This window comes from Poromitra crassiceps, assembly GCF_964638095.1.
Source record: "Poromitra crassiceps genome assembly, chromosome: 2".
NCBI classification, from domain to species: Eukaryota; Metazoa; Chordata; class Actinopteri; order Beryciformes; family Melamphaidae; genus Poromitra; species Poromitra crassiceps.
The window spans coordinates 7,437,534-7,465,033 of record NC_139624.1 but is presented as its reverse complement, the minus strand read 5'-3'; the positions used below and the strand labels follow the sequence as shown (position 1 = coordinate 7,465,033).

At 44.5% G+C, this 27,500-nt stretch overlaps 1 protein-coding gene across 1 annotated transcript in view; it reads right to left on the bottom strand.

Annotated features, from left to right (window-relative positions):
* The window catches only part of ano2b (anoctamin 2b), a gene marked incomplete at both ends in the record, with an annotated part of 239,538 nt that overhangs the window by 103,877 nt on the left and 108,161 nt on the right, over nt 1-27,500 (bottom strand). The window contains 5 exons of the mRNA XM_083660718.1: nt 8,633-8,733; nt 9,554-9,611; nt 12,370-12,481; nt 15,489-15,690; nt 20,784-20,858. Coding sequence (XP_083516844.1) covers nt 8,633-8,733; nt 9,554-9,611; nt 12,370-12,481; nt 15,489-15,690; nt 20,784-20,858 — 548 coding nt within the window. The remainder of the gene's footprint in view (nt 1-8,632; nt 8,734-9,553; nt 9,612-12,369; nt 12,482-15,488; nt 15,691-20,783; nt 20,859-27,500) is intronic.

Here is a 27,500-nt window from a genome sequence, read left to right as displayed (position 1 = left end):
CCTCTGAAGTTTCTTATGTAGAGCTGCTGTTTCTAGATTTGCGCACAGTGCGTTGTGAATTTATATACAGTCTAGGGCCTCTATCTTCCTACAGGCGCTATCCCCTAAAAGCGCTTTGCGCACCTGTTTGCGCGTGCCTTAAGGCAGGGAAGATAACATTCCGCCTTGCGCCGTCCGCCAGGTGTTCTGCCGAGTTTTGCTCCCCCGCCAATCAGCAAAAAAAAGCATCCCCACCTCACGGGAGCATACTTGTAATCATTCATACAGAAATGTAACTGTTTAAAAGTGATATCAATGTCTGGTAGATGTGACCTCCCTGATTTCTAAGTTAAAACAGCCCCGAAATATGTTGGGGATGCAATTCTCGGCCAGGATGCGGAAAGGTTCACGGCAGGTGTCGCAAGCGCAAATTAGAGCCGTGCCAAAATCATCTGCGCCCCCAAATGCCTGTACAAACGGGATTTGGGCGGTCTTAACTACCAGAATTATTCACAGGCGTGGCCAGGCAAGGCTGGGCATTACGTCAATCAAAACCAATCGTATAGTAACCAATTGTATTTGTAATATTTTAGGTAGGTAGGTATATGACTGGTATTTTAGATAGGTAGGAAGCCATTTTTAGCTAGGTGTTTGTATTTGGAATCATATGTTTATTTGCACTATCTATGTCTTAACTTGTACATGTGTGTTTTATGTTCTATGTCTTTATGTTTTATGGTGTGCTGACTGTGCACAATGTATCTTGATGGGAAGAGAAGCCAAAGAAAAATTTCCACCATGGTGGACAATAAAGTATCAAATCAAATCAAATCAAATCAGATTCCCGTCTCGCAATGGTTGTTTGCACGAGGCATGCAATATGCTGTCATTCTCTCTATGCGTAATAGAGTGTACTCACTCGTGCGAGGACAGAGAGAGCTTATTGACAGATCGTCTGTGGTGCCAACCACCCTCCGGCTTATGAAGGTAAATAGCCTATGTCCATTGTCCAACAAGTTTTCTCAATTCATTTCCCTCTTTGCGATGTGATAAAAGTTTCTCAGTGAGTTATAGTTGATTGCCTCACTGAATTATCTGATAATACCCAATTTTAGCAGCATAATTTGATGTCTTGGCGTGGCAAGGCTGTGCGTAATGACATATCCAAACGGAATTCCACTTTCCACTGCACAAATACCTCTCTGCGCTGGGAGCGCACCACACCGCACCGTGCAGAGCGCCCAGCACAGAGAGGTATTTGCGCATATAGAGGTCCTTTTCAAAGCTTTTAGCGCAAAGTAATTGCGCGCTGCTGACGATAGGGCAATGCCATCTATCACCACATTTTAGCACTGAAACGCCTGCTTTGGCTTGTGGCAGCCAATGCCCAGTACAATTATCACAGGCATGCGCTTGTGTCCGCCCCCAATTTGCATTGCACACAGCATTAAACGAGTGCAAACGCTAAATTAGCGCTTTTGGGAAGATACAGTCACAGCTCTGTAAATATGGCACTTTAAGTTCTAATATTTTTTGTCTCGCCAAAAGTAACCCGGAAGATTTCTATTATGAGGTCAGTTTATCAAAATGACGCCTGTACGGAAATCAGATTTTCGTTGTTGGAGATTGAGCTCGTATCAGCCAGACAAGTCAGACCTCCGGGCTGCTCTCACTGAGCTATAAGGGGGAAATTAGCCGATGAACTGATGTTTGCAGCTCTGTGTTGATTAGCCTAATGTTTCCGTGGCATTTTGATTAACTTTATGATTTAATTCCTTTTGGAGCAAATGTTGGTTTAACAAATCTAACCTTGACGCTTTAGGCTACGCTGTTTACTGGTATAGTGTGGGTAGGGCAGCCAAACCTAGTAACGTTAGCCCAGGGCGTTAGCCAGGCTGCCTGGTCTCTTCTCTGTATATCCTTACAACAGCTAAGAGAGGAGCTTGTGAAGAACGAACATCCCCACAGTCAAAGCACTTTGCTGAGATATCCATATAAAAACGTTTATTGCTTTACTACCAAAAATAAAACCTCTGTTTGTATTAGCTAATGTGGTTGTGTATACTTGTGTAGGCCCCATCTTATACCCGGGAGTTAACGTTATAAAACACATTTCCTGGCATACGCAGGCAGTTGGACAACCTGGTAAGTTCTGAAAATATGTGTCTATTGTGTTATTCCAGCTATCGTTATCGGTTGTTAGGTTATAGTAATATTAAGCTGACAAATAATGCAAAACAGCCGGCTAACACAAGCGGCTAATGCTAGCCTGCATCCGTTAAAACCATAGGGTATTAAAATAACCGATAACGTAGCTGGAGTAACTAATAAAACACATATTTTCTGAACTTACTACTTCAGTCCCCAACCAACGTTACTTCCTTGCCTTTCTCAAAACAATGTCCTTTTTATTGCGGTCCATCGATATGTCTGGTAGATAACAGATCAAGCAGTGTTTTACCAAGCAGTACTGTGTCTTGTCTATGTAAAACTAACACTATAGATCTATAATATGAAGAGCCTGTCCAGCCAATGACGGCTTGAGACTGGCTGCCACAGCTGTCAATCATCCCTTTTTATAATGTCAAATAACTACTTAACTCATTGAGTGCCAGCCACTTTTGGAGAACGGACGCTCCCAGTGCCAGAGTTTTCAGAGCGTTTTCAGTGATTTCTCGAGGCCCACAGAATATTGTGTGATATTACTATGTAAACACCGAACACGCAAAAAGAACAAGGAGACTCTATTGTATCATCAGCAAAAAAAAGTTTATTGATACCATTTTCCGTTCTTTAGTTATGAGCCGGAGAAGATAGGTTGTTTTCAGCGTTTTCAGGCATTTCAAATTATAAGCTGAGATATTCAGCCTTTTGTGAAATGCAGCATTTCAAGCACATTCACTGACTCTAGATAGGGTAATATTTTCTGATGTAGTGATGTGGTGTAGTTGTGTCCTGCCCTGCGTGCCCCACCCCCCCTCCCCCCCCTCAGCTGAAAACTCCTCCCCACACTAGTAACACACAGCCTCGCACCAAGCGTCTAGGAAGCCTGGGAAGCGCCGCCTCCCAGGCAGCGCAACATGGAGAAGCCACACGCGGACTGCAGTGAAAGGTTTGGCTTTTCAGTGTCGCGCTGCTGCTTTTCTAGCGGCTAATCATGTGGAGAAACTATGCTGACAGACAGACAGAGGCAGAAGGACTCAGTTGTGTGCGCGGATTGACTGTGTTCGCACGCACCGTCAGTTGCAGCCAGAACAATCTACATGGCTCTGGACTGCAGCATGAGCGGGTTCTCTTTCATCAAGGCTATTTCAGGCTGTGTATTCCTGACATTTCTGTAATCTGGAGAGCACTGTCGCCACCTAAGGGTTCTGTAAAATAGGTTATAGACCTCCAATAGCTACTATAGTTGTACAGGAGCTGCGGAAGGCTTTGATCGACGTCCCACCGTCAAAAAACGCATTGGACGTCGAAGGACGTCCGTGGCACTCTACGTCACTATTTAATTGGACGTCGAAGGACGTCCATGGCACTCAATGAGTTAAAAACAAACTGATCAGAGAAATTACCACTTGCACAGGCATTAGCATGATAATAATCTAAAATGATACAAACCACCTTTGGAAAAAAAATATCTGACGTGTACTGTGATTGTTTCGTTTGTCCATTTCTCCATCCACTAACATGGGGGAGGCGGGCTTTGTGACCTATACTGGTACCTGCCGCTAGCCTGACTCCACCAGACGGGGGCGGCATTGTTCCACAAATTCACAATCCACCTCAGTCTGGCCCTGGCCTCAGAGATGCATTCAAACCGGCCGCCACACAGGCGCACCAATCAGCGTGAGCTAGGGGCGGGCTTTAGGCGAGACCGGGTGTGACGCCACCGAGAGGCGCCTCTGCGTTTGTAGTTCTTTCACTATTCAACATGGCGGCGGCTACCGAGGCTAGCTCCAGTGTGCTAGTCAAACATTCTATTCAAAACAATAAGCTAACATAAACGTTAAACACTTGATCTTACAGTGAGTACGAAACCGTAACTGTATTGCTGTAATGTTATCAACTATGAACGTTAGTAAACAAGACATTGTTGTAGAATTTGGGGAGATAGCCTTCAGACCGCTAGGCTGGGATAACTTATTAGCTGTAAGGCTGTAATGGCTAACGGCTAGCCATTCACGCAAGTCACACAAACACAAAGCCATTCTCACTCTCACCACAGCCCAGTAAACATGCAATCTGTTAAACCATCATTTTTGTTCCAAATCGAAATAAATCATAACGTTAATCAAAATGCCACTGAATTATTAGCTAATCAACACAGAACTGCAAAGATCAGTGTGATGTATTGTCCCTTTACTGCTAGCTGAAGTGTATTCTGCTATGATTGGAATGTTGGCTGCTGTTTAATAAACCACGTTAACTCACGTTGGTGTCCGAGTGACATATTATGTTATACAGGCGAGATTAAAGATCTCAGGATACAATACAACAATCAGTTTATCTGATATTTTCCCCCGCTTGCATAAATTATACTGTGAAGTGTGAATATAGCTCTAGCATATAGTAGTCCTATATGTCTGATATTTTGGAGCTGTTATTCGAGAAATTGGTTTATCGATAGACTTGTACTTTAGATAGGGGGTAAACAAACGTCATGGGAGCCAATACTAGGAATACGGTATATCAACAAGGAACCATTCTTAAAGTTAGAGATTATATCCAAATACATGCTGCATGGTGTAACCAGGGTGTTTTTCCTCTTCTCTGTTGACGTCCTCTGGGCTCCAGGCAGCTCCCTTTCGCAGATTCATCTGCAACATCTTTATGCATTTACATCGTCTTATCATTTGACCCAATCGTGCCTCAAGACCAGCAGATTATGTAACAACAACACCACACACGGCCGTCATTTCTCCGTTTAGTTTATTATTACAAAAGTAAGCAAATAACATTCTCCAGTCATGCGTAAATATCTACCATTCCACTGACACATATGCTAAAATTCACCAGTTAAATAGTAGCGTTAAATCATTATATTGTATCAAAGCATTTGGTTGTTGCCATGATCATAAAGGCTAGAGAGCGTTGCGTCTCCATGACGTTAGCCGTCCAGGGTGCGTGCCACTCGGTGTCATATCGTGTCATCAGTTCCCTGAAGAAACGAACAACGATATGTGTTATGAATGAATCGCTGTTAACGTTAACATTAATCATCAATCATCAGACGTAGCACCCCAACCTCCAAATGTTGCTATCGTTAGCGTAACATCAGTTAATCCAATCAGTTACATTTAACGTGCAAAATGGCCTACCTGCACTTCATCCTCAGTCAGACATCTGCAGTAATTCTTCTTTCTTTTGGCAAATTGAATAGTCAATGGTTGCACCCAATATTCACCTTACAAAAACAGCAAAAAAATCTGCGACCTCCATGCTAACTATTAGCAATTGTAGTCCTAGCTGATCAGGCGCTGCTACGTCATGAAGGGAAGTCGATCTGATTGGTTGGCGCTGGCAAGCCCAGACGGTGACAGACAGACGGTCCATCCAATCACCTGCCTAGTAGCTTGAAAAAAGTGACCGCCCTCTTCAGCAATGTAGCTTGGCCGAATCCAGATGGATGTTGTTTGTGAAACAGATATTTGAAGCAAACTCATCGATCTGGCAGCGTCAGGTTAACCTGCCGCCAGAGCGGCGATCTAATATGCAGTGGCTTCACTAAAGGAGACCAGATCATCCGTCCATTTATATACTGTATGTCGATGGGCTGCATAGAAACAGGCTGCTGGCATAAACCCTCCCCTGCTCTACAGCTGCTCTCCCATTGGAGCGACTGTTTCAGTCGCTGCCGGCATTTCCACTCCCCGCTTACAAGCTCTGTCATTGGCTCCGACCAATATTCCACACAGTGGGGGACTAGATGCACTTGAACATGCCTTGACCAAGACTAGAGATTCTAACATAAAGCCTTCTAAGGATGATTTTTTTCTACAAATTAAAGGTACTGCTATGGGTTCTCCCATGGCTCCTAATTTTGCTAACTTGTATGTGGGAGAATTTGAAGAAGCACCGGGCCTGAGTGCTCATCCCCTTTTTTCAAATGTTTTGCTGTGGAAACGTTACATTGATGATGTGTTGGTCATTTGGGGAGGAGGGGCTGAACAGCTGAATGAATTTCACATCCTGCTAAATGAATTATCTCCTCACCTTAAGTTTACTATGCAGTTTGATGTTAATAAAATAAATTTTCTTGATCTATGGATCATAAAGGAAGATAACAAGTTGTACACAGATCTTTACACCAAGCCAACAGACCGCAATACATTACTTAGGGCTGACAGCCACCATCCTCTTCCCTTGAAAAAGAGCCTGCCATACAGCCAATTATGTCGCGTGAAACGTATCTGCACTAAAGACACTGACTTTGAGCATAATTCTTCCAAAATGCTGGCTAAATTTGAAACAAGAGGCTATAAAAAGAAAACTCTTGAAGAGGCTAAATTAAAAATCTCTCAAAAAAACAGAAGAGATTTTCTAAAACCTAGTCCAAAAAAGAAGTCAGAAGTAATTGTTTTCAGCACTAAATACACTAAGTGTGCGGAACAATTTAAAGGAGTGATCTTGAAACACTGGCATATTTTGAATTCTGATAAACATATTGAACACTTATATAAAGAGCCCCCTCTGGTGGTTTTTAAAAGGGGCCGCAATTTAAGTGATATGTGTACTGCTTCAGATCTTCCTCCTACTCCTATGTCCTCACAAACTCTCTTAACTCCTATTCCTAATGGTAATTATAAATGTGGTGCATGCGCACAGTGCAATAGCACAAACAAAAAACAATTATTTCGACACCCACATTCAGGTAAGAAGATACCTGTTAGAGGAGTTATTTCATGTACTACAAAGGGAGTGATATATTTACTTGTTTGCTCCTGTGGCAAGGGGTATGTTGGTCAAACAAAACGCCAACTTAAGCAAAGAATTGCAGAACATCGCAGTGCTATTAGACGCAAAGATGAAACCTCTCCCATTGCAGTCCATTTCATGGAAGCTAATCACTCTCATCTCATCACTCCGCTATACAGGGATTGAAAAAGTATTTCTGTCTAGGAGAGGAGGAGATCTAGAACGTAACCTGTTACGAAGAGAAGCATACTGGATGTATGAACTAAATACACGTTCTCCTAATGGTTTAAATATTGATTATGACCTGAGGCCGTTTCTTTGAATTATTATTGAATTGCTGTGTAAATTGAGACAATTTGGCCAACTTTGTTGCCTAAATAGATGCCTTGTTTGGCATCACATTTAAAAAAATATTAATGATTGTATATTGTAATTGTAAAATGCTTTTTCCTAAAACAGATCATTGGATTGTTGGAAATGAAAAACTGCACCTTATTGTATTTATATATGTTTTAACCCTTTTTGTAATTGTCTCACCTGCAACTGATTGGAGAAGGTGTGCCCTATAAAAAGGGTCACACCTCCGTATGTTGTACTGCACCCTGACGAAGGCACTTTCGCCGAAACATGTTGGTGTAACCATTAAAACACAGCAGAGGAGATTTTGAGTGTGCGACTTCTTTTCTTTATGTTACATTGGCTCCGACCATGTCAATCAGAGCGGCTTCTGCCCCCTCCTCCCTGTGTGTCGCTGTAAATAGTCCCCTGCCGCTGCAGTGAAAACAACAAGGCTAACTAGCTAGCAAGCTAACAGCAGAAACGCTAGCTCGTTGCTACACGCTGAAAATGGCAAGTTGGATTGTTGGAAAAAAAATTCCAAGGGCACTGCCGCTAAGCGTCGTTCATCGCAATTCCAGAATAGTGACCAGCGCTGCCAGACTCCTCTCACGGAAGTGAGGGGAGGCTGGCCAGCGAGACTACCGTGCCGGTACTGCTCTCTGCTTCTCCACACTGGGAGTGCACACACCGCCACTGTGATGCCAGCCACAAAGTTAGGGAAGTCCCAATCATGGGAACCCAACTGTTTAAAAAAAAACTATTTTTTTCGCTAACCTCTGGGGGCAGGCTCGTTTGAATAACTCAAGGGGCTCCGCCAGAGATCAGCAGCTGAAGAAAATCCCTTTTTGCAAGCTCTGCCATTGGCTCCGACCGACCGGCTCTGACCATTTATGGATTTCCTTTCCGCTTTTGATTGGGTAAAGCGCAGCATGCGAGCCTGCCCCCTATACGAGCGCTGTTATTCGGCTTTTCACGGAGCTTACCGACAGATTTTCGATGCAAGTCGAAAGTCTGTCTCGAGAGATTAGGGAAGTCCAAACGGCACGTTTAGAGACTCGCTTTTCTAATATGGATCGTGTGGATTCACTTGGCGACCTGCGTTTTGATACTTTCACCATGTTTACATCCAACATCCAACTCCAATTAAGAGCAATGGCAACTAAAAGGATATTTGTATCATTTACATTAATTGAATAACTAGTGTAGTGTATTGTTTTATTTTGCTATGTCTTCATTATGTTGTAATGTATATATTGCACGGATTGTGTGTGTGTGTGTGTGTGTGTGTGTGTGTGTGTGTGTGTGTGTGTGTGTCTGTGTGTGTGTATGTGCGTGTGTGCGTGTGTGTGTGTGTGTGTGTGTGTGTGTGTGTGTGTGTGTGTGTGAGGTGTGCTGTACTCACGGGATGCCGATCTCAAAGATGTTGTTCTGGATCAGCTGCTTCCCCAGCATGATGATGCTGAGCTGAATACACAACTCAATGAGACAGCCTCCTGGAGCACACTGGGAGAGAGAGGGAGAGAGAGGAGGAGAGAGAGAGAGAGAAAGAGATAAAGAGAGATAGGGAGAGAGGGAGAAAGAGATAAAGAGAGAGAGAGGGAGGGAGAGAGGGAGAAAGAGATAAAGAGAGAGAGGGAGAGAGAGAGGGAGGGAGAGAGGGAGAAAGAGATAAAGAGAGAGAGAGGGAGGGAGAGAGGGAGAAAGAGATAAAGAGAGAGAGGGAGAGAGAGAGGGAGGGAGAGAGGGAGAAAGAGATAAAGAGAGAGAGGGCGAGAGAGAGGGAGGGAGAGATAAAGAGAGAGAGGGAGAAAGAGATAAAGAGAGAGAGGGAGAGAGAGAGGGAGGGAGAGAGGGAGAAAGAGATAAAGAGAGAGAGGGAGAGAGAGAGGGAGGGAGAGAGGGAGAAAGAGATAAAGAGAGAGAGGGCGAGAGAGAGGGAGGGAGAGAGGGAGAAAGAGATAAAGAGAGAGAGGGAGAAAGAGATAAAGAGAGAGAGGGAGAGAGGGAGAAAGCGATAAAGAGAGAGAGGGAGAGAAAGACAGAGTGAGGGAGGCGGAGGGAGAGGGAGAGATACAAAGAGAGAAAGAGAGAGAAAGGGAGGGAGGGAGAGAGAGACAAAGAAAGAGAGAGAAAGGGAGGGAGGGAGAGAGAGACAGAGAGAGAGAGAGAGGGAGAGAGAGAGAGACGAAGAGAGAGAGAGAGAGAGAGAGAGAGGGAGGGAGAGAGAGACGAAGAGAGAGAGAGAGAATATGTAATTATACTTTGTTTGCTGCTTTACTTAGTCAAATGAAAAGAGACAGAGATGAAACCAGACACAACTCACCTCTTCCATCCGGTAATCGTTAAAGACGTACACGTAATTTCCAGGTCGACCTGCAAACCTGCGCATACACACACACACACACACACACACAATAAGGGATCAGAGGTTTGACCAGGGTTCACCATGTCCATGGTGGACACATTTTCAGGACTCGTGACTCGACTTGGACTTGAGCACTGATGACTCAGACTTAGACCTGGACTTAGACCTGCATTTAGACCTGGATTTAGACCTGGATTTAGACCTGGATTTAGACCTGGATTTAGACCTGGATTTAAACCTGGATTTAGACTTGGATTTAGACCTGGATTTAGACCTGGATTTAAACCTGGATTTAGACCTGGATTTAGACCTGGATTTAGACCTGGATTTAAACCTGGATTTAGACGTGGATTTACACGTGGATTTACACCTGGATTTAGACCTGGATTTAAACCTGGATTTAGACGTGGATTTACACCTGGATTTAGACCTGGATTTAAACCTGGATTTAGACCTGGATTTAGACCTGGACTTAGACCTGGAGTTAGACCTGGATTTAAACCTGGATTTAGACCTGGATTTAGACCTGGATTTAGACGTGGACTTAAACCTGGATTTAGACCTGGATTTAGACCTGGAGTTAGACCTGGACTTAAACCTGGACTTAAACCTGGATTTAGACCTGGATTTAGACCTGGATTTAGACGTGGATTTAGACCTGGATTTACACCTGGATTTAGACCTGGATTTAGACGTGGACTCGAGCATTCATGCATTCAGACTCAGAAGTTGGAGACGAGGACTCGGACTTCATTGAGGGCACAAGGTCACATGCCAGGGCACAAAGGCCATTGATCTATGACATCATGAAGAGTGATTTTTCTGAAATGTGTGTTAAAATGAGCCAATTCCACATCCTTTGCATAGAGCAGCTACATTAAACTGAGACCACTGATGCTTTTAAAGCAACTGACAGTAGCAGGCTGGTAGCAGGGCACTGCTAAGGTGGCCTTACACTTAGTTCACACAGAGAATCTACGCCTTGCCTTGACTCAACCCACGCCTACGCCTGCAGACCTTGAGCTGGGTGTGAACCTATTACACGCTTTTGCGATCACACCGCACGCCTTTGCACGCTGAACCTGGAGCCGAGTCACAAGCACCTCTCCTCTCTCCCGACTGTATTTTTTCATGTGTGGTCCCGAATTATCATAGGTAAAATAAATCGGATATATTTAATGTTCTATTGATGCTGGATATGTATAACCAGGTCTGACTATAGTCAGACATTTTAGAGAGGTGATCTTGCAAGAATATGTGCTGGCACAACAACATTGTCCATCTTGCTTCTTCGGTCACTATTCTCTCTCATGAAGATGTGTTTGCTGACAGGGAGAAAGCCCCACGTGATAGCCACCCGTCAATCTCTCTCTCTCTCTCTCTCTCTCTGCTCAACACTGTTGTAGTAACTCCATTTTATTTTGAAATTCAGTTGACTGCCATTTCCCACGGATATTGTCGCGTTTTTCTTTCATGGCTTGACAGAAGAAGCCTGCCTGCACGCGCCTTGTCGGCTTGAAAATAGAACTCACGCCTAAACGATAAAATCGGCAAGGCACAGGCAAGGCGTGGGTACACGCAGGGTTCACGCTCAGGCGGCCGGTGTACCATCCAGCACTTGAACAGGGCAGTCGCTTTATTTCTCGCTCTCCCTTATCTCCCTTCTTTCCCCCTGCCTGCAACAACTCCCAGAGCAAACTTGCATTCGTCTACTCGAAATGACAAATATGGATTTATTGGGTTTACTAAGCTGGTATCTCAACGCAAATCAACTAAACTTTTTGGGGTCCGGGGAACCCCTACCCTCTGCCCAGCTTGCTTTCGCCGCGGGACACGGGAAGACAACAGCGATTGACCCTAGGCTGTGACGTCATGAAAATTGAGATGGGCGGTCAGTGAATTTGAACTGTGAATTTGAACTGTGAAAAATGGATTATATCTGGATATATCAGAGAAATTCCACTGATCTGCAATAAGGAGAATATGAACTAATGTTGGGAATCAGAGACTTGACACCTGCTGTTGACTTTCTGGTCTGTGTGACCCTGGTCTGTGTGACGGAAAGGAATTCCAGGCAACCAAAACATTTCATCCTAATCTGGACTCTCTGCTGCCAAGGACGCAGCTCTCCTGATATTTTCGTCTGCAACTGAGCTCTTCCCCCCCCAAACCCCCCGCCTTGTTCAGCCCTTGCATCATCCACCCCACCCCCCCCCCCCCCCTCTCCCTCTTCCTCCGATATACATCCATCTGGCGCTGATCACAGCGAGCCACTTGCGTTGTTTGAGGAGCTAATGCAACGGTGGCGCTGCGCACGTGGCGACCCGGCTGAGGGCAGTAGATGGTCCTTTGGAATCTGTACATAATGCAACAAATGTTTATGTATTGTATAATATTGAAGTGCGCCTTTATTACTTTAAAACTAGTAATAATGTATCTCAATTCTGAAGTGTGCCGTTATTACTAATCTCAAACTAGTAATGATGTTGTAATTATCCACTACTGTCTGATGTGAACCAAAGTGCCCTTCTGGGACATGTATTAAACTCTGATTCTGATTCTGTACACAGCCTCGTTGACTAAAACGGACGCCTATTTAAAAGCGTGGGTAAAGGCAAGGCTTGGGTCGCTGGTGGGGATCTCAGGGCATCACGGCCAGTGGGAGGGGCAACGGAGGCCACCTCCGTGTAATTCCCACCCTGCTAGGGGACTCTCTCTCTCTCTCTCTCTCACACACACACACACACACACACACACACACACACAGGCCGTACCGTCCCTTGAAGAAAGCCACGTAGAAAATGGGTGCGTAGGCGTTGATGAACTTGAGCATGAAGGCCTTCAGGATCAGACGCTCCTCAAAGCATGTCTCTGTTTTAGGAATCTCTACAAAACACAAACCACAACAAATGACTGTGAGCTGATATGTAGTGCAAGACAGTCTTATTAGTCTCTGTGTGGAGGTGATCATGTGAAGGCTGCAGGCTGGTAGGAGAGACTTCCCCCTCCCAGGGTCAATCTCTGCTGAAGTGCTTATGAGCAAGACTCAGACTACTTTTACATGTACAACAATATTACAATCTTCTATCTATCTATCTATCTATCTATCTATCTATCTATCTATCTATCTATCTATCTATCTATATAAAAGGGAGCAAGTGGGAACTGTCTGCAATTTTTGTCCCACTGATGATGTCATAAGCATTGTGACATCAGTGATGTCATAAGAGCAATTGTGATGTCATCGGTGATGCAAAGTTGTGACATCATGTCACAAGAGCAGGTGAGGCCGCATAGCGGTCGAGCTGCAGGGTGGGCGAGGCCACGCAGCGGCCGAGCCTAACAATTAGCCAAACTTAGGAATCATCATCATCATCTTCATAAATAAAAAGGGAGCAGTGGGCAATCTCTGTGATTTTTGTGCCGGAAGTGATGTCACTCAACTGGAAGTTAGGTCATCAGTGACATCATTATTGACCAAAATCATCTTATGAAATGACATCATCAGTGATGTCAGTTGAGCAATTGTGTTTTTTGTTACACTCGAAAAAATTGTGACATTGTGTTTTTTATCCCATTTATATCCCCCATTAGTGCAAATTCTTAATTTATGTATCCTGGTTGCTGCTCCACCCTCTGCCGAAACTGGCTCCATGCTTCCTCCGAGACATGGGCAGTAGCCAGCCGCTTCTTTTCACCTGACAGGGGAAGCTTCACCGGTAGCACATAGCACGTGGGAGGATCACGCTATTCCAACGAGTTCCCCTCCCTCCGAACAGGCGTCCCAAACGACCAGAGGAGGCACCACTTCAGCGACCAAGATATTGCATGTTTTTGGTGAGGGGTTCCTATATGAAGGAAACCCCCAGGGGGCACGGGGAGAACATGCAAACTCCACACAGAATGCAACGTTGATCAATTGTGCGCTGTGCATGCCAATAGCACTGGTGAGGCCACGCAGCAGCCCGTTTGCGTATGCGAGCTGCAGGGCAGGTGAGCCTAGAAATCGAGCGAGTGTAGCGCGCGAGATGCCTAGTGGTGAAAAAGGGGTGCCCAGTGTGTTAAAACGTGATGTCAAGTGGGGTCCCATGTGTTTGTTTGTCACTCACGAAGGTGACTAATTTGCTCAATCGCAACGGATGGAAAAACACCTAATTTGCATCGTACAACATTGAGTTGGATGGAAACAGAGCATATTATTCTCTGGTTAAAAAGAAGCTTAAGCACCACTGAGATAAATAAGATGGAGGCAACGTCTCTATTTGATCCCAGTATCCTCTGGTGAAGCCAATATCACGAGATTTCTTGCTACCCGATTCTGCGAAGTACCTCCGTTGAGTTAGAGCTCTGTTAGCTTGGCTAGCTTGCAGCACCTGTTAAAACCACGGATGTATTAACCGATAACGTTAGCGGCGTAATAAAATACATGTTTTCTGAACTTACCACTTCAGTCCCCAACCAACGTTACTTCCTCACGCACCTTTCTCAAAACAATGTCCTTTTTATTGCAGTCCATCGATAATATATAGGCTACAGTCTATGGAGTATCAAGCAGCGTCTGGTCTATGTAAACTAGGTCTATAACGTGAACAGCCTGTCCAGCCAGTGACGGCTTGAGACTGGCTGCCACAGCTGTCAATGTCTGTGAACGACGTTTTATATCGTCAAATAACTACTCAAAAACAAACTGATCAGAAAAACGACCACTTGCACAGGCATTAGCGTGATAAGAACTAAAATGATACAAACCACCTTTGGAAACAAATGATCTGACGTGCACTTTAGTTTAGTTTGGTTAATTTCCGGCTTTGTGACCTATGCTGGTACCTGCCACCAGAGCGGCGATGTAACATGCTTCACTAAACGGGACCGGATGTTGCCTCCAGATTATTCATCTCAGTGCTCCATAGACCAGAACTGCGTCGCGTCTTCAAGCGTCCAGCTCCAAGGCCGCGCCCCTTTTTAGGGGAAACCCACCATAGTAAACGACGGTACAAGAAGCCGAAACCACTTCAAACAAACTATTTAAAACGGTTTAATTTGATAGAGATATGCCGAAGAGTTGCTGTGTTGTTATAATTTCACTAACAATAAAAACAAACAAAATACTGGTCTGCGATAGGGTAGGCGTGACACCGTCAATGTGGACGATGCATGTAACCTGGTGGAAACTGGATACATGCCGATGTATCTTGCGCATTCTATGGCCGGCCGAGTTGAAATATATTGTCATGTCATGGTGTCTTTGGGTCATTTATAAAGGAAATTAATTCTGTTATTTTTCTATAGATGTTTTGGGTACTGCTATTTTACATTGAAGTCAACGCGAGTGGCTTGTGTTATCCCCTAAAAAGGGGCGCGGCCTTCAAGTTTTGCAAATTACCCGGATGTGCTGGTCTGGTCTATACAGGCAGGATTGGCTGTGCCTGCAGGTGGGAAGCCGGACTGGGGGTATTTGTCCTGGTCGCTACACTAGCGCCTCCTCTGGTCGGTCGGGGCGCCTGGTCAGGGCAGAAGGGGAGCTGGTGGGAATAGCGTGATCCTCCCATGTGCTACGTGCCGGTGAAGCTCCCCGCTGTCAGGTGAAAAGAAGCGGCTGGCAACTGTGCATGTGTCGGAGGAAGCATGGTGCTAGTTTACGGCTCTCCCCAGATCCGCAGGGGGTGGAGCAGGGACCGGGGCAGCAGGGAGAAATTGGCCAATTACAATTGGGGAAAAAATTGGGGGGAAATCAGAAAAAGAACCAAAGAAAAGGCAGCGTGCGTGCGGGTTCGTGTTTGAGTGTGTGTGTGTGTGTGCGTGCGTGTGTGCGTGCGTGTGTCTGTGTCTGTGCGTGCGTGTGCGTGCGTGTGTCTGTGTGTGTGTGTGTCTGTGCGTGCGTGTGCGTGCATACCGAGCTCGGTGAGCCAGACGGCCACAGCGCCGTAGATCTCGTCGAGGATGAGGATGACCAGCAGGTTGATGATGACAGCGGTAGCGGTGACGGTTACCCTCACATTGGACTTGGTCTCCGGGTCGGGGCTCATGGCCATCAGCGCAGACACCGTGATGCGGTAGATGATGACGCCGAAAACCGCCGAAAACGTCACACCAAACTGGAGGCAGAGAGAGAGAGAGAGAGAGAGAGAGAGAGAGAGAGAGAGAGAGAGAACTAATGACTGATTGCTTTTTCATTCTGATGCTCAGGATGATTTATTTATAAAAACATGGAGGTCACTCAGTCAGTCCCTCCAGGAGATTGTGATTTTGCGACGGCGCAAATTCAATCAATCTCTGCAATATTTGCGGAAAATCACATAATTTCTTTTTCACAAATTGCATTGCAACTTTTGAGAAAAGTTGCAGACTGTTCGTTATTTAGAAGGGGGGTCACTGGAGGGATTTGGCGTGCTCTGAAATAAAAAGCTGTGACTGACCCTTCTCTGACCAAAATATATTTTTCCTTGACCCTCCACAAGTGATTGGAAAAATATGATTGACCCTCCCTGGACAAATGTTACAGTATTTTCGCTTGTGAACCAATGTTCATTGTCAATAAAACCAATAGGCAGCACGAGGGCAAACGCATGGGACAAAAGTAGGCAAAGCACATAAACAGCTCGACTTGCACTATATGAGATAAGAAAGGCCACATCTGGCCATGAAATAAAATATTAAATTAGAATGCATATTCAGCTCAAAATTATTTGAGCCAGTATGGCCAAATTGAGATAGCAATAGAATAAAATGTCCCATTCCTTCTTCACAAAGAACCAATGCTATTTCAGTCAAGGTAGCCAGTGCAGCTCTCTCTCCATGCAGGCATGCATGACACATTCCACAACAAAACAACCCGTCCAGATTTTTAGTTTTTGTTTTGTTTTCTCCACTAGACAGTCCCGCAGATTCTGATTTACAACACGCTTTCTCTTGTCGTTGTGGCATTATTGGCCGCTGGTACAGAAGCGCTCCATAACACAGAATACTGTTTTATTGCGACGTTGTGGCATTATTGGCCGCTGGTACAGAAGCGCTCCATAACACAGAATACTGTTTTATTGTGACGTTGTGGCATTATTGGCCGCTGGTACAGAAGCGCTCCATAACACAGAATACTGTTTTATTGCGACGTTGTGGCATTATTGGCCGCTGGTACAGAAGCGCTCCATAACACAGAATACTGTTTTATTGCGACGTTGTGGCATTATTGGCCGCTGGTACAGAAGCGCTCCATAACACAGAATACTGTTTTATTGCGACGTTGTGGCATTATTGGCCGCTGGTACAGAAGCGCTCCATAACACAGAATACTGTTTTATTGCGACGTTGCCGAGGCAAATGTATTCTGACACACTGTTAACGAGCGAGAAGTTCAGTCATCAAGCCTTATTTCCCTATTGAGTGACGAGCATTAATTAGACAAACCCAACATGCTTATTACCTCATTGTCTAAACCAGTGGTTTTCAACTGGTGTAGCCTCAGCACCCACTATTTTCCTTGTCATGAAGTCGCGACCCAAATTTCAGATTTTTTTTAAACCACTCAAATTTATTGCACAAAAAATAGCGCATTAATTGAATACACAATGCCTTCATGCACTGTTATAAACCTCAAATGAACAAAAAAGTGCAACAGAAGTGCAACTAGGGCTAAAAACCAATTGAAATAAGGCAGACTTGAATTACAGGCCTATTTGTTTTTAAATTTAAACAAGTCAAACTGGTCATGCTCAGAAAGTCTTATTTGAACTGTATGAAATATGAAATAAAAGGCAGACTTATCTTGAATCACATGCCTATATGTTTTTAAACAAGTTAATAATAATAATAATAATAATAATAATAATAATAATAATAATAATAATAATAATAATAATAATAATAATAATAATAATAAAACAAGTTAACCTGGTCATGCTAATCCAGTTTCAATAGTCTGAATTTAACTAATATGAAATAAAAAGGAATCACAGGCAGGCTATATGCTTTTTAGTTAAACTGGTCAGGTCATAACTTTTAATTAAACTGGGGCCATGCTAATCCAGTTTCAATCATCTGAATTGAACTAAAATTAAATATGAAATGAAAAGGCAGACTTCTCTTGAATTACAGGCAGAGCATATGCTTCAGCTTGTTAAACAAGTAAAACTGGTCAGGCTAATCCAGTTTCAATAATCTGAATTTAACTCAAATGAAATATGAAGGGGAAAAAAAAAAAAAAAAAATTGGCCAATGTCCGTGACCCAATCAAAACGGCCCCGCGAGCGACCCACCAGTTGAATGAATGAATGAATGAAAAAATGTATTGGTCACCACCACCAAGCATACACTTAGGTCATAACCAAAGGTTAGGGGCAGAAGCAAACGCTTATATAAAGCCCCCCCTTTTCTTGAGAAACACTGGTCTAAACTGACAATATGTGGGATTAACAATTATGTGTTTTGATAGCCGTTTGTTAACGCGATATCTGAGGAACGCTTTGACGGAATTTCATCAAATTTGCCTTAAACATCCACTTGGACTCAAGGATGAACTGATTCGATTTTGGTGGTCAAAGGTCAAGGTCACTGTGACCTCTCGAACGCCATTTTCAAGCTTGTTAACACTTTGAGTGCCACGGCCCTTGGGCAAAAGGTTGCTTGCTGTGCCACATAGGCCGCAATGCATTTTAAAACAGTCATATAATTTCTTTAATAATGACTATGTAAACACTGAACACGCACACATAACGATGAGACTCTCTTCTATCACCTGCAAAAAAAAGTTTATTGATCCCATTTTCCGTTCTTTAGTTATGAGCCGGAGAAGATAGCTTGATTGAACCAAAAACAGCCCTTTTTTTCTACGAGCTGAGATAATGAGCCTTTTGTGAAATTAAACATTTCAAGCACATCACTGACTCTGAAGCTAATTTTCTGATGTCTGGGTCTGTCTGGGTGAAGTGTATGCTGCTCTGCGTGCTCTCCCTCCCCCCCCCCTCAACTGCACACGCCTCCTCCTGGGTGTGTCTTATGTGTCTGGTGGCTCTCTGCCGAGTTTGCTGTGCACACACACGGTGAGCGGTGCGCGACATCCAGCTTTTTGGTTCCGCGTGTGTTTGTCACGGGCTCCCATGCTTCCAGTTGAGAATAATAAGGCTGATTATGCGGATGTGCTGTCGCAGCAGACACGCAGATGCTCAGTTGTGACAGCGGATGCAGCTGCTGCGGGCACAGCTGGCGTTTGGCTTCATGCATGTCGATGCATACGGACGGATGCGATGCGATTTCCTTTTTCCCCAGCGACTTCTTCTGTGTGTTTGGCTCCACTTTCTCTTATCAGGAGAGTGCTGTCGCCACCTAATGGGTTTGTAAAATAGGTTATAGACCTCCAATAGCTACAATATTGTAAGAGGCGATGTAAGAAGCTTAGATCGACACCCCCCCGCCAAAAAAACAATTTGGAGTTACTGACGCCATTTGGCGTCGCTGGCAGCCTACGGTAAATTTCTAATGACGCCATATGGCGTCGCTGGCACTCAATGTGTTAACGCGATATCTGAGGAACGCCTTGACGGAATTTCATAAAATTTGCCTTAAACATCCACTTAGGCTCAAGGACGATCTGATTAGATTTTGGTGGTCAAAGGTCAAGGTCACTGTGACCTCTCCAACGCCATTTTCAAGCTTGTTAACGCCATATCTCAGGAATGCCTTGACGGAATTTAATCAAATTTGCCTCAAACATTAACTTGGCCTCAAGGATGAACTGATTACATTTTGGTGGTCAAACTTCAAGGTCACTGTGACCTCACGAACGCCATTCCCAAGTTTGTTAATGCAATATCTCAAGAACGGCTTGATATAATTTCTTCTGATTTGCCTGAAACGTCCACTTGGACTCAAGGATGAACTGATTACATTTTGGTGGTCAAAGTTCAAGGTCACTGTGACTTCACACACCCAATTTCCAAGCTCTGTAACGCAACATCTCAGGAGCGCCTTGACGGAATTTCTTCCAATTTGCCTCAAATGGTGATTTGGACTCAAGAATGAACTAACGTTGCGGTCGTTCTAGTTATAAATTAATTTGGGGTGCCTTGCCCTGGCCCGCACCGACCGTTTTTCTCCCCCTCTCTCAATGATTCTGTCCAAACTTTCACCACTCTAATCTCATCATGACATCCAGGGATAGGCTATATTTCTCTAGCCGATGCGTTTAGAACATTATTCTCAGTTTGCTCTTGCTATTATGTAGCGTATTTACGTGCTTGCTGTATTTAAACTGCAGTGAGATTTGTTTGAGGAGCATATGGAGACAGACAGGGATGAAAGTGCGCAGAGAGGGAGGGGGAGCTCAGAGCGCTTTGGTTGGGCTTTTCTGACCGTACTGGATCGCTCCGTGGAATCGGAGCTTGAAAGGGAAGAATGTGATTGGTTTACTGCAGATCGCCAATGGCCACAGTTGTGAATAATTCTACGCTTAAAAAGGCGTGGTTAAATGGTTAGCGCCGGCTTTAGCGCCGAGGAAAAATTAGGGAATGCGCCTGACCACGCCCACTAATAGCGCTAGGCCAAATTTACGCAAATTTATGGCCAGGGGGAGATAGAGCCCTACCTGTCTCATATTATATACTAACCATGAAGAGAATGGAGGGTATTTATTATAGTCTATAATGCTAACCTGTCTCATATTATATACTAACCATGAAGAGAATGGAGAGTATTTATTATAGTCTATAATACTAACATGTCTCATATTATATACTAACCATGAAGAGAATGGAGGGTATTTATTATAGTCTATAATACTAACATGTCTCATATTATATACTAACCATGAAGAGAATGGAGGGTATTTATTATAGTCTATAATGCTAACCTGTCTCATATTATATACTAACCATGAAGAGAATGGAGAGTATTTATTATAGTCTATAATACTAACATGTCTCATATTATATACTAACCATGAAGAGAATGGAGAGTATTTATTATAGTCTATAATACTAACATGTCTCATATTATATACTAACCATGAAGAGAATGGAGGGTATTTATTATAGTCTATAATACTAACCTGTCTCATATTATATACTAACCATGAAGAGAATGGAGGGTATAATAGTCTATAATACTAACATGTCTCATATTATATACTAACCATGAAGAGAATGGAGAGTATTTATTATAGTCTATAATACTAACCTGTCTCATATTATATACTAACCATGAAGAGAATGGAGGAAACGTTGATGCAGTATCCAGGGAGACGGTCTTTCCACGTCAGCTTCTCTTTGGCAGCCTGCCAGAGAGAGAGTTAAAGTTCATTCATAAAATATAGAAATGACACGTCAGCTTCTCTTTGGCAGCTCCAGAGCAATCTAGTAAGAGAGTGGCATCAGCAGAGGTCCAACATGTGTGACTCAGTAGCCAATGAATAGCCAGGAAGGAGGCTCGCGCTACGTTTGAATCCTAAAATAAAGCTGATAACGTACTATTTGATTCTTTAAACGTCGGACCCTTTCAAAGTACATCACAAACTGTCCCTTTTACTGCAACTCGACACCGCTGCTTAATCCAGAAGCTTACTTCCGGGAACTCTTGAGAGTAAAAAACTGGTCCATTGGAGTGAATGGAGATGTCGCGACTCTTCTATGATACTGTACACACGGCTCTGGGCAGCCTGGCAGAGAGAGAGAGTTAAAGTTCATTCATAAAATGTAGAAATAAGCAGCACCATGTGGAATCTGAGGTGAAGAGGCATCATATGAGCCTAACTCAAACCTCCTCTAACAAATGGAAGAAAGCAGAACAACAAATGTACAAATGCAACTATGAGGATGAGAGTTCCATTTCCTTCTTCTAATCCTTCTTTCTCAGGGGCCCCCCAGCAAACTTAATTGAAGAACGATGATTTTGCTCCAGGTTTCTCTGTTCTCTCTCAACCTACAATACAGCAAGCGTTGGAATTCTGGACAAAATCATAGCGAACAATATTCTCCGATGTGAGAGTCTGAGAGACTAATGTCATCAAATAGGGGTGTATGGGTCTAAATGGGGCCTAAATTAGAGAGAGGTTGAGAATCACTCCTCTAATGCATTAAAATACAGACTATGATCATTTTGTTTGATGCTTCTGTAGCGTATTGCAGACGTTACTATCATATTCTCTATAGTGACATAAAATATGTTCAGTGTCCACCTACTGATGTCTACATGTCACCGACCATCAAATACAGTTATCACGCCACATCACTACCATTTACAGACATTTTTCTATGTGGATTCCATTATGGGAAGATCTTTGTTATTGACTTAGTAGGGTAATGCACTGTAGTCTGTGTAGTGAAAGTAAGTATTCGCTCAGTACGCTTGGTTTTAGTGAAAAAGAGTAAACTAATGTCTAGCGTGGGACCGCCTGAATGGCTCCAACGGCGGGGACACACCAGAAACGTTTCGGACGCAGCGCGTCACAGAAGCGTCGAGCAGGAGCCTGGCCGGTCACACCAGAAGCGCTCTGTGTTGCCCTGCACCGGTCACAACTTGCACTGACTTCATGCCTGGACCGGTCACAACTTGCACTGACTTCATGCCTGGCTACATGCGTCGCGGCTGCTTGCGTCTCGTGTCAAAAATAGACCAGATGCAGAAACTTTTGCTGCAGGACACGAGATGGACGCGTCACGCCACATCCGGTGTGATCGCTCTCCCCCCGTTAACAAGGACGCCGAAATGAAACGCCCGCCGCGTTGCCTCCGCAGTGGAGAGATTCTGGTGTGTCCCCGCCCTACCCCTACCCTAGAACAACTGAGCGAGTAGGCGATCACTCCAAATTAGGGATGTCACAATATATCGTCCCACGATATATCGCGATATCAAAACGTGACAATATGTATCGTTGAGATGAAATCTCATATCGTGAGAAAAAGAAGCTGAACATGGTGGCACTGATCTGCCTCTGATTGCATGCTCGCTCTCCTTTTCATTGCTTTGTTTGAACAGATGAGGGACGTTACAGACACGGAGGATGAAAATGGTGAAATTACTCAAATTAGCGTGGAGGATGCCCCCTCAACTTACAAATCGATCGCCAAAAAATATTGTTAAAATATCGTATCGTTATCGTGAACCCAATATTGTGTATCGTATCGTGAACTGAGTGTATCGTGACACCCCTACTGCAAAAAAAAAAAAAAAAAAAAATATATATATATATATATATATATATATATATATATATATATATATATATATATATATATATATATATATATATATACATATATATATATACATATATATATATATATATATAATATTAACCAGTCATCTAGTCTCATATTCAGCCTTCAGATCTTCTTTTTTTAAACCAGTAGAATTGTGACAACTCACTGGTCTCAGAGCAGCTTTACTTGTGTCAGGAGTTTTCTACAAGTCAGTGTTGAAAGCAGTCAGAATAAGCCCAAGTCTTTGTTCACACCAGGTGCTTCAGCGTGGCTTGAGCATGGCTTCAGCGTGTGGTGTGAACGAGGGCTGAGGCTAATCTCCAGACAGACTTTCAACTGTTGGCTTCCCAGATTGGAATAAGGCAGATCACTGGCAGGAACACCACTCCATTCTACCAAATTCTTCAAATAAGTTAGATTTGATTGGAAACAAGCGAAATTATCAAACATCACTGGGATATTTTTTTTCACTTATTTTAGGAACATTATGATTGTAGGACTCAATAAGTGAATGACTCAATTGAACGACTTGTTAGGATGGAGATTTATTTTGCAGTGATGATAGTGTTAATGTTGTGTCCATCTACAGTATCTGGACCAAGCTCAGTTTGCTGAACTTGACCCATAGAAATACTACTTCCTCCTCCTCGCTTTTAGGCCAAAATGATCTCAAATATCTGGTATGACAGTGCTCTCTAACCTTAAACCCCATGGGAGAGGCTGACCCAGTTGTGTTCAGGAGGAACCACTTGCCTCACCCCTCCCTCCTCCACCCACCCCCCTCTCTCTGGTCAAATATGGTTCTATCTGTGAGAAATCAGTGAGTTCAGAGGAATCCGTCCTCAGGTATGCGACCCCTCTCACCTCACCGTTAGTGATTATAGGCATGCATACATGTGCTTACATGGGCAGGGGAGAGGTTCACACATACACACACACACACACACACACACACACACACACACACACACACACACACACACACACAGAGTCAGCGGAATGACTGACATGCATCTCAGCCCTGAAGACTATACCTCCATTAAGAATAATTAGCAAGGCAACAGCACCATCTAGTGTACCAACTGACAAAGTGTGACTTGTGTGACCAGTGTATGCACCACACACACGCGCGCGCGCGCGTGTGCACACACACACACACACACACACACACACACACACACACACACACACACACACACACACACACGCGCGCACGCACACGCGTTTTTTTAACACGATTTTTAGAAAACGCTTCAAAAGGCATAAAAGTGATTCACTTTCATGAAGATTACCCTGATGAACCCAAATTACCACTCCCATATAAACTTGTGTTAACCACAGACCTTATTTTATGCATTTAAGTAAAATCTAAAACCCCATTGACTTTTCCCCATAAGATCCAGGAAGTCCAGGACTTCTGACTACAAAAATACATCATCCCTGCAGTACTCTAAAACAGGGGAAAAACAAGCACTAGGTCTAAAGCAGGGATGGCAAACATACGGCCCGGGGGCCAGAACCGGCCCACCAAAGGGTCCATTCCGGCCCACAGGATGACTTTGCAAAGTGTGAAAATTGCACTGAGAAGTTTATTCCAAGCTCAGGTTTTGTCACCACATTTGATGCACTTGTGAAGGACCAGGTTCCCAAGTTACAATATTAAGTAGCCTATTCATGTTTTCTGTATTCATTACTAAATAAAAACTATTTCCAATACCCTTGAATATAGAGAGGAATGGCACAGTTGCCGTCAATTTTACAGACGGTAGATTTGATAGCTGAGTTAACCTTTTGTGAAAACGTGTTCTTAAAATGTACCTATAGGCCTGTGATCTTTACACTAAAAGAGACTGAACATTTAGAGGTGCTGTTATTTATACGTTATTGATTTTCTTTGTCTTGCCCACTTCAGATCAAATTGGGTCCCATGTGGCCCGTGGACTGAAATGAGTTTGACACCCGTTTAGACTCTAAAGGTGACTGGAAGGTCGTCGGTTCAATCCCCCGGTGGGACCGGCAGGATAAATCTGCATTGGTAAAGTGAAAAGGCAGTGCTTGCCCCTCCCTCATTACCACCACTGAGGTGCCGTTGAGCAAGGCCCTTGACCCCAACCACTCCAGTGGAGCTGCTCAGTGACCAGCAGGTCTGACTGTGGTACTGGTCAGCTGTGTGTGTGTGTGTGTGTGTGTGTGTGTGTGTGTGTGTGTGTGTGTGTGTGTGTGTGTGTGCTTGTGTGTGTGTGTGTGTGTGTGTGTGTGTGTGTGTGTGTGTGTGTGTGTGTGTGTGTGTGTGTGTGTGTGTGTGTGAGAACAGGGCGCTCCTGAAATAGAGAGCATTGCTCTCAGTGAGACTCCCCCTGTATAAATAGAGTACCGCAGGAATATGAGTCCCGGAAGTAGCACTTCTGGTTCGTAGGGGGGACAGAGAAGTAGCACTTCTGGTTCGTAGGGGGAAAGAGAAGTAGCACTTCTGGTTCGTAGGGGGGAAGAGAAGTAGCACTTCTGGTTCGTAGGGGGGAAGAGAAGTAGCACTTCTGGTTCGTAGGGGGAAAGAGAAGTAGCACTTCTGGTTCGTAGGGGGAAAGAGAAGTAGCACTTCTGGTTCGTAGGGGGAAAGAGAAGTAGCACTTCTGGTTCATAGGGGGAAAGAGAAGTAGCACTTCTGGTTCGTAGGGGGGAAGAGAAGTAGCACTTCTGGTTCGTAGGGGGGAAGAGAAGTAGCACTTCTGGTTCGTAGGGGGAAAGAGAAGTAGCACTTCTGGTTCGTAGGGGGGAAAGAGAAGTAGCACTTCTGGTTCATAGGGGGAAAGAGAAGTAGCACTTCTGGTTCGTAGGGGGGAAAGAGAAGTAGCACTTCTGGTTCGTAGGGGGGAAAGAAAAGTAGCACGTCTGGTTCGTAGGGGGGACAGAGAAGTAGCACTTCTGGTTCGTAGGGGGGAAGAGAAGTAGCACTTCTGGTTCGTAGGGGGGAAGATAAGTAGCACTTCTTGTTCGTAGGGGGGAAAGAGAAGTAGCACTTCTGGTTCGTAGGGGGGAAAGAGAAGTAGCACTTCTGGTTCGTAGGGGGAAAGAGAAGTAGCACTTCTTGTTCGTAGGGGGAAAGAGAAGTAGCACTTCTGGTTCGTAGGGGGGAAAGAGAAGTAGCACTTCTGGTTCGTAGGGGGAAAGAGAAGTAGCACTTCTGGTTCGTAGGGGGGAAAGAGAAGTAGCACTTCTGGTTCGTAGGGGGGAAGAGAAGTAGCACTTCTGGTTCGTAGGGGGGAAGAGAAGTAGCACTTCTGGTTCGTAGGGGGAAAGAGAAGTAGCACTTCTGGTTCGTAGGGGGGAAAGAGAAGTAGCACTTCTGGTTCATAGGGGGAAAGAGAAGTAGCACTTCTGGTTCGTAGGGGGGAAAGAGAAGTAGCACTTCTGGTTCGTAGGGGGGAAAGAAAAGTAGCACTTCTGGTTCGTAGGGGGGACAGAGAAGTAGCACTTCTGGTTCGTAGGGGGGAAGAGAAGTAGCACTTCTGGTTCGTAGGGGGGAAAGAGAAGTAGCACTTCTGGTTCGTAGGGGGGAAGATAAGTAGCACTTCTTGTTCGTAGGGGGGAAAGAGAAGTAGCACTTCTGGTTCGTAGGGGGGAAAGAGAAGTAGCACTTCTGGTTCGTAGGGGGAAAGAGAAGTAGCACTTCTTGTTCGTAGGGGGAAAGAGAAGTAGCACTTCTTGTTCGTAGGGGGGGAAGAGAAGTAGCACTTCTGGTTCGTAGGGGGGAAAGAGAAGTAGCACTTCTGGTTCATAGGGGGAAAGAGAAGTAGCACTTCTGGTTCGTAGGGGGGAAGAGAAGTAGCACTTCTGGTTCGTAGGGGGAAAGAGAAGTAGCACTTCTGGTTCGTAGGGGGGAAAGAGAAGTAGCACTTCTGGTTCGTAGGGGGGAAAGAGAAGTAGCACTTCTGGTTCGTAGGGGGAAAGAGAAGTAGCACTTCTGGTTCATAGGGGGAAAGAGAAGTAGCACTTCTGGTTCATAGGGGGAAAGAGAAGTAGCACTTCTGGTTCGTAGGGGGAAAGAGAAGTAGCACTTCTGGTTCGTAGGGGGGAAAGAGAAGTAGCACTTCTGGTTCGTAGGGGGGAAAGAGAAGTAGCACTTCTGGTTCGTAGGGGGGAAGAGAAGTAGCACTTCTGGTTCGTAGGGGGGAAAGAGAAGTAGCACTTCTGGTTCGTAGGGGGGAAAGAGAAGTAGCACTTCTGGTTCATAGGGGGAAAGAGAAGTAGCACTTCTGGTTCGTAGGGGGAAAGAGAAGTAGCACTTCTGGTTCATAGGGGGAAAGAGAAGTAGCACTTCTGGTTCGTAGGGGGGAAAGAGAAGTAGCACTTCTGGTTCGTAGGGGGGAAGAGAAGTAGCACTTCTGGTTCGTAGGGGGGAAGAGAAGTAGCACTTCTGGTTCGTAGGGGGGAAAGAGAAGTAGCACTTCTGGTTCGTAGGGGGGAAGAGAAGTAGCACTTCTGGTTCGTAGGGGGGAAAGAGAAGTAGCACTTCTGGTTCGTAGGGGGAAAGAGAAGTAGCACTTCTGGTTCGTAGGGGGAAAGAGAAGTAGCACTTCTGGTTCGTAGGGGGAAAGAGAAGTAGCACTTCTGGTTCGTAGGGGGAAAGAGAAGTAGTACTTCTGGTTCGTAGGGGAAAGAGAAGTAGCACTTCTGGTTCGTAGGGGGGAAGAGAAGTAGCACTTCTGGTTCGTAGGGGG